This window comes from Rhynchophorus ferrugineus, unplaced genomic scaffold, assembly GCF_030347505.1.
Source record: "Rhynchophorus ferrugineus isolate W39M unplaced genomic scaffold, kcgeb_rfMv2 rfM4, whole genome shotgun sequence".
NCBI classification, from domain to species: domain Eukaryota; kingdom Metazoa; phylum Arthropoda; class Insecta; order Coleoptera; family Curculionidae; genus Rhynchophorus; species Rhynchophorus ferrugineus.
The window spans coordinates 269,705-278,147 of NW_027472583.1; the positions used below are offsets into that span (position 1 = coordinate 269,705).

At 30.7% G+C, this 8,443-nt stretch overlaps 1 protein-coding gene across 1 annotated transcript; it reads left to right on the forward strand.

Annotated features, from left to right (window-relative positions):
* The first annotated feature begins 974 nt into the window (after positions 1 to 974).
* Positions 975 to 6,305, forward strand: LOC143195969 (uncharacterized). The gene is made up of 6 exons (XM_076403514.1): positions 975 to 1,065; positions 4,681 to 4,744; positions 4,837 to 5,010; positions 5,066 to 5,152; positions 5,203 to 5,320; positions 5,377 to 6,305. The coding sequence occupies exons 1-6, from the start codon at positions 1,051 to 1,053 to the stop codon at positions 6,137 to 6,139; spliced, it is 1,221 nt and encodes a 406-aa protein (XP_076259629.1). The 5' UTR covers positions 975 to 1,050; the 3' UTR covers positions 6,140 to 6,305.
* The last annotated feature ends 2,138 nt before the right edge of the window (positions 6,306 to 8,443 follow it).

Consider the following 8,443-nt stretch of genomic DNA (forward strand, 5'->3'; position numbering starts at 1 on the left):
ATCCTACATTCGGAAATCACAAATATGTTATTTCATTTATTTTATTCTATTCACAATATAAAATCAATTTGGCAATTTATTATATAAAATGCACGAGATACAAACTAATTATACCTAAAACAGTAGATCGTACAAGTTCTTTTTGGAACAATGTTTTTACTACAAAACTCATAATGCAATAGAATAGATCTTAATAGAAAAATATATAGAATTTATATTGATATTAAAGGAAATAGTATTAAATATTAATATACAGTTTTAAAGTCATTTAAAATTATTTTTATACCTTGTGTCTTATAGAAAAGAGAGTTATTCTATTCATGATCAATATTTTAATTGATGGATAATAAGTATTTGTATACAAAACTCTTTTATGTAGAGAAGAAGCAGTTCTTATGTGAGTGAAATACTGGCAATAATTGGAATCATAATAGAAAAATTTTCAGACATTATTTATAAAATAAACTTGTGGAAATATATATATTTTAATATATATCGCCTAAATAATAGAAATTTTAACTAAAACATTTTATATCTTACTAAATAAATAAAAAGACAGAAGATCTGGATACATAATCAATATTTAGTGTTAATGTAAATAACCATACTTACAATCCCTTATTTAATTAAATATATATATGAATAGCATAGCATAAATGATAAAATTTCGAAATAAAAACTAATATATATGACTAAATTTTGTTCTTATTCACTTATTAGAGGTATTCACTATTATTTTCTACTCAAGCAATCCATATCATATACATGTTCGATACCTTAACAGTTAGCAACATCAAAAACAGACAAAAGCCCAATCAACTCGATGGCCGTCTACTACCATCATGAACGGTCCCACACTGCGTCGACCTTGAGATTTTGCCCATCATTGACGCTCTGAAGATTTTGATCGCATCACTTTCACTAGCGGCGTTCTGCTGAAGAATATAAATAAAGCTTGAAGATGGATTTTGGTCAGAAGTCGGCTAGATCTTCACGGGTCTTGTGTGTTAGTTCTTTTAAGTCTTGGTGTGTGAGGTGCTACGTATAAATATGAAGGGCTTCGTGGTAAGAGAGTTAATATAAGAAAGAAAACCCTTAAACTGAGATTTCTACAAAATAACATTGCGATCTAAAATTAGAAGTGTTTAGAAAATTAGAAAATTCAAAATGAATTCTATATTATGAATCATAATTTCTCTTGCTATCAGAAAACTAAAAAATATATTTCTATTATATTTAACAGAAGAAAGAAAGTGCATTTTATCTAGTGAAACATGGCATTCTGTTACGATACTGTGCTATAGGAAGTAAAAGTAAGAAATAATTTATGTCAGTGAAAGAAAACTTAAGGAATGCAGTTTACTGAAGACTTAGATGTTTTTACCTTATTTATATGGCCTTAATCATCAGATACTTATTAGAAAATATCATAGTATGACATGGCCTCTAAAAGTTTTTATCATAAATAAAAATATTTTCTTATTACAGTTAGAATAGGTTTATGATTCCTACTGAAAATTAATCAAATATTTGTTTAAACATCAACTAAACATATAATTATTTAGAAATCATCGCATAATCCAAATATACCCGCAGAGTCTACATAAAAAATAAAAGATTATAGTATCAGCCACAATAATTAAATTTCCCACGTTTCGTGCTAATTACCAACAATAGAGAAAATAAAATAGAATTACACGTCTGGTGTAAAGTCCAAAATAAAAAGGATATTTAACATAAAAAGATTTTCACATTTGTGATATATATTATATGTTAGGTAAATATAATAAATATATTATCTGTTATTTATAATTATTATATAATTATCATATTTTTCATTTTTCTGTTATAACTATATTGAAAAAAAAGAATCAATAGCTAATAAATACTAATTAAATTAAATAAGATATAAGCTCAAGTTTGATAAACAATAGTAACGAACAAGTTGTTGCAAACAGAACGATAAAATAAATAGTCCAAACATAATTTTTGTTGGAAATATATCGGAGAATATTGAAATAATAGATGTAATAGATATACCTCAAGAAAAAAAATTATAAACTACATCTTTCTGTATTTACATACCACCAGAATATGATTAATATTACAGTTATGGAAATTTTGAACATACGTCTTTACGGGCTATAAGCTAAATAAATATTTTTGACTAATCACTGCAAATCCCTTAGGTATATTTGATTTAACTAAAACGAGGATTTTTTATAGATAGTCGAAAAAATAAAGTTAATGAGATTTTATTATGCAACTAAAAAGGTTTCGAGTACTTCATATTGTTTACTACTGTTTCATCTGTATCGTTAAACACACTTTAGTGGACTTCGTAAGATAACACTGGTTCAAGAGATTTATTTTTTTACCTATTCAAAATGTTAGCAATTATTTGCACATTTTCAGTATGCGTCACGCGCATAGTCTGGCTTTTCCAAATTATTTTATTTGTTGATAAGATATTTTTATTTTGATTAGTCTTAATTAACAATATCAAGTCATATGATTAACGTTAATACTATATTGTTAGTGGCCCACTTCTGCCAAATCCTGAAGATATAATATAATGGTTCAACATAATACTTATATATAAGAAAACAGAGTCCACAAGTTTTTAATCAAAATAGTCAAAGAATTACTTCTTGCTGATCTTATTAATATTGCTTATGCTTAATATTGACGCAAGATTTATTTTTAATATATAGATTTGTTTTCAATATCTGATGGAAATATTTTAGCAATTCAGTCCAACTTAAAATTGTCTTGGATATGAAGGAAATTATAATCACAATTCAAATTTAATACTAGTAAAAATGTTCTATTAACAACTTAAAAATTTAGATAGCCAATCAACAGTCATTATATAAAAGATTTCAATTCACAAACTAATTAGTTTATTAATCTAATGCCTTTAATTCTATTGTGGCAACAATGCCACTAGTTAAATTCATTAAAACAAACTTAAAATACGATTAAACTTAAAATACGATTAAATTTAAAATGCTCTTTATCCAAAATATTTTAACTACTATTCGAACATAAACATCGCAAAAAAAAGAACGAATAACAAACGTATACAATAACAAATTCGAAAGGTCCGCGAACTTGAAACCTCAAGAATAAAAACCACGCCAAGTCGTGATGCATCGTTAATAGTACGCTGTAGTACTTTTACTTTTCATTCAAAGATATACGGTCATCCTAGTTGCTTCAACTTTGTAATTTAGACAGCACTTTCACAGAAGGAATTATAGAAACATGGTATACGAATGTATAAAATATAATATGTTGAAAAATCATGAAGTATCAATAAGCTTCATTGTTCTATATGTTAAATCGGTTTATAACAAAGATAATAAGATATTAGAACGGGATTAGAGAAAGTAGTTTACATTCTAGTGATAGTACGAGTAGAGAAAGCATTGTGTGGGATCACATAAATTGCATTGTGTACTTTGTAGAACAAAAGTTCATTTCACTGCTTCGCGAAACTAACAATTTCCATTTAATTTACACTCGAAAACAATTTTCCGAATAGATATATATAGTGATATAATTTATATTATAATGAAACATCAAATTAAATTATCAAAATGTTTCCATCAAACGTTGGACATCAAACAATGGAAATTTTGTGTTAATTTTATTCTAGATGTCTCAATTACGAAAACAATAAATAAAAGAAGACGTGAAAATGACCGTACTACTCAAGCCGGCCTGTGTGATAAACTTAAAGTTTATAGTAAGGTCACAGTTTGTTGCTGTTTTGAATAAAAACAATGCTTAATTCCACTTGTTTCAGAAAGTTTACTCAATAAAGCCATTTAATATGTATAATTGACATTAGTGGAAGATTTCTATTCGCGTATACAGACCGTTCGCAATATCAAATACCCGACTGTGGAGTAATAGACTATTATTCATATTAAAACCCAAAAAGTAATGATGAATAATTTATTAACACGCAATGTATGTTTACTTTTGGTTTTTAAATCACGAAAAGATCAAACATAATGTAGTGGGTCCTAATAAAAGAAATAAATATTAACTCAGTATAGCTTTAAATGGGTTTCCAAAATAGTTTTGCAATAAAGAACTTGATTTCATTAAAATTTGAAAAAATTAAAGAAATAGCAATGTTGATGAAAACAAGAATAATTATTCTATAAGTTAAATAATCAATTTGATACAGTCTTTAAATTGCTCTGAATTCAACAATCGATTTTCATATTGCAAATAATGTCTCCGATTTCATAGGGATAAAAATTTTAAGAAACATAATCGGGTTTCACTTTTTTTCATAAAATTAATCAAATAATATTGTACTATTCCTGAGATTCTTATAATATAATTTGCTGTTACTGTTTTCTATAATTTTATTTAAAAAATAAAGTCGTTACGAGATCTAATTAATCATAAATTACGTGTATGTATCATATATCATATTAGCATATCTTTGACTTTCACTTAAGTTTTTTTTTTCTATAATTGTACATGTGAAAATGTGTTATAATGTAACAAAACGTCCCAATTATTCAAAAAATAAGTAATTTAGATGCTTTTGTAACGCATCTGAAACTAGGAATTGTTACATTTACGTAATAATAAGCTCCAATAAATTTAGAAAAAAGTGAAAACTACCATTTAACTCCCTTCCGTTTTTACTTCCAGATTGCATTGACAGTCTGCTGTCTCTTTTCCGCATCTTGGGCCGGTCAGCTTACAAAGCGTGATGGTGAGTCTTGATTAAGAATAAACACACTAATATTTCGTATTAAATCAGTAATACAGATATTATAATACATAATAAATAATTAAATGTTGCAGCTCCCATCAGCGGTGGATATTCTTCAGGAAAACCTAGCAACGGTTACTTGCCACCATCAGGCGGAGGAGGTGGATTTGGAGGCGGTGCTCCTTCTTCTTCCTACGGTGCTCCCTCTGTGCCTTCATCTAGTTACGGTGCTCCCTCTTTTGGTGGAAACGGCGGTGGATTCGGAGGTGAGACATCACATTTTCGTATTAATTCGGATACCTGACCGTTCATTTCTAATAGGTCACTCCAGTCCATCCAGCAGCTATGGTGCCCCTGCTCCTTCTTCTAGTTACGGTGCTCCTTCTTCTGGATCAAGCTTCGGTTCAGGTAATACAAATCTCTATATTTATGGAGCCTTTTCAAAATTACTCTCTTAGGTGGAGGATCATTCGGAGGTGGTTTCGTAAAAGGAGGAAGAGGCGGCTCAAACGGTGGTGGATCCAGCAAGTACTTACCACCCTCTACCAGTTATGGAACTCCTGTAGGACCATCAAGGTAATATACATAGTTAGTAAAATTATACAAGGAGACTCAAATATACTTGTTCTTAGACCATCTTCGTCATACGGTGCTCCATCAAGACCATCTAGCAGCTACGGTGCCCCATCTAAACCAAGTTCAAGCTACGGTGCTCCATCTTCTGGTGGCTTCGGATCCAGCGGTGGATTCAGCTCATCAGGATCATTCGGTGGCAGCTTCTCAGCCCCATCCAGCAGCTACGGTGCTCCATCATCCGGTTTCGGAGGCAGTAGCTCATTCTCCGCACCATCCAGCAGCTATGGAGCTCCATCCACCGGAGGTAGCTTTGGAAGTAGTTTTTCCGCCCCATCTAGCAGCTATGGCGCCCCATCATCCGGTAGTAGCTTCAGCGGTAGTTATTCAGCACCATCCAGCAGCTACGGAGCTCCATCGTCTGGTGGAAGCTTCGGAGGTAGTTTCTCCTCTCCATCCACTAGCTACGGAGCTCCCTCATCCAGCAGTTTAGGAGGATATAGCTCCAGCGGAAGTGGTGGATACAGTTCTGGTGGAAGCGGCGGATACAGCTCCGGTGGAAGTGGCGGATACAGTTCCGGTGGAAATGGAGGATACAGTTCCGGTGGAAGTGGAGGATACAGTTCCGGAGGAAGTGGCGGATACAGTTCTGGAGGAAGCGGCGGATACAGCTCCGGTGGAAATGGTGGATACAGTTCCGGAGGAAGTGGAGGATACAGTTCCGGAGGAAGCGGCGGATACAGCTCCGGTGGAAATGGTGGATACAGCTCCGGCGGTAGCGGAGGACAAGGATACGCCAGCAACGGAGGTTACGCTTACTAAAAAATAGCGGACTGAGAAAAACAGATTGGATTATGTAAATAACAAGAGCTTTAATTTATTTTAATACATTGTCTTTCAGTATTACGTAATTATATCACGAACATATTTTCTACTATATTAATTTGTAATTCAGTTTCTACTAGATGTAATAAAGGGATTTTTATAATATGTACATGTTTAATTTCTACTTTAAGAATTATTATTCAAGAAGGCATCATCAAGAGCAAAAAATATTTGCTTGGAAAATTGAAAGAAATGCGAAAAGAACCAAGAAGTAAAAATGTCAAAAAGTTATTACCTGAATATTTGATTTTGTTTTAATTACATGTTACATTACATATGCTTAGTCCAATATTAATTTATTACTATTGTTCTGTTGTTCTTGCATCAATATATAAGACGGACGAGAGCATTTTCCAAATTAAAATTAAATTGAAATACTTAAGTTAAGATTAAACACTTAAACTATCTAAAAATTCATGTGGTTTAGTTTGCTTCAAAAACCGAATAAAAAAGTGTATTAAAGGCTTTTGACAATATTAATATCGATATATATGTCTTGTATTTTCAGCATATCGATTACAATACTTATATTGACTATATATTTACTATAGGTATACTTAGTTCAATCACCGATCGAATTACACACACAAACAAAATAAAACAAAATGCTGAAAGATTAATAAATTGTAGTATTTAAAATATTGATGTCGATATATTACGGGTTGTGGAAAATGTAATTTTGATTGGAGTAAATGTATTTTCAAAGTAAATTTAATCATAAAAATTTCATACACTATCAATAATATAGGAATCGTTTTGATCTATAACCTTTAGCCACTTATTGATGTAGGATTTCCGAGATTTTTTAGCCAAAAACTTAACCAAGTGATTTTCACAAGCCTCTTGTTGTTTGTTGATTTTTTAATGTCTACACAAGCATGCAGTGTTACCATCAAGGAGGTTTTGCAGATATTGCAGTATTGACAAGGTAATAGGGCACATACATCATAACTCTACAACTTGTTCTTTAAAATTTTTTCAGGGTCACTAAATATTTGTATGGTCTGATGTTGTCAAGATAGAAAACAATATCTATTCCATAGACTTGCAGGATTTTCAGGGACCTCCCTTGTCTCACAGCGGTTTTATGTAACAGTTTGTGAACTTTTTCGGGGTTAGCGATATTTGTTTTTTATTATTGTCTTTTCAAAACTGTCTATTCCATTTAAAAAAAACTTTGTCAACAATGGCTTCAAATATCCAGAATGAAAATGAACAAACTAATTCTGACGCTGACTTCTCATTTAAATACCTACCATCACAAACACCATTTCGATGAGCTACCTTTCCCAGGAGCGCTGCATTTTGCCCTGTTGAAAAGTAAAGAAAGCAAATTATGACGAAAATGGTCTTTCAGTTCCATAATCAAAGCGTTATAATTTCCAATAGATGTTTTGAGTATTGGAAAAGAATATTTGGCAAAAAGCATTGTATCCAATAGGTTCCTTAGTGGGATTAAGGTTGTTACAATATAATTAAAGCGCCATCATTACATGTGGCTATAGCAATAATATCGATTAGGCTATTCAATATAATATGGATTTTTTTCTTTATTTAATAAATAATAATGAAAACACTTTTTAATCAATTCATTATTATTTTTATTTCTTCCCATTTTACAACAATAATATGATCTAATATTCCTAAGGTTTTTACACTTAGATGTTTTTACAGCGAAACTAAAATTTTACATCCTTTGACGAAGGTAACAGTCTATCTTTAGGTATACACATAATATATGAAATATATACTATACATTCTTTTTCAATACTGGAACAAGGAAACACATAATTTACGTTGTTGAAATATGTGTCTAGTTGCCTAGTTGTGGTACAATGCTTCATCTAAAGTGAACACGTTAAGAAATCGATTGCAAGTCCTTAATGTGATGGTACTTTAACTTTTAATAAAATATTATAAGGAAATAATTGTAAAAATGTGGTATCTTTTCATATTTTAACATTAACATGTTGCACCTTATTTTAAGCATTATATATTTTTCACAAAAGACAGCAACATACCAATATGACATGGCTTAGAGTTATATGAGTTTATCAATGAGTCTGTCTTACATAAAATAACTATTTAAAAACTCATATATTTACGTAATACTGCACACTAAACTAGAACTTTGTGCTCAAGAACCAAACCTAAATAAAATTATTATCTCATTATTTATATCACAACAGCTTTTAAACTATATAAATCAGCTAATAACATTTATTAGAATAAACATCCTTT

Bases quoted from the DNA above. Each gene is read 5' to 3' on its own strand.
- LOC143195969 (XM_076403514.1), top strand. The intron at 5,011-5,065 runs GTGAGACATCAC...CATTTCTAATAG, and splicing joins AAACGGCGGTGGATTCGGAG to GTCACTCCAGTCCATCCAGC. The intron at 5,153-5,202 runs GTAATACAAATC...TTACTCTCTTAG, and splicing joins TGGATCAAGCTTCGGTTCAG to GTGGAGGATCATTCGGAGGT.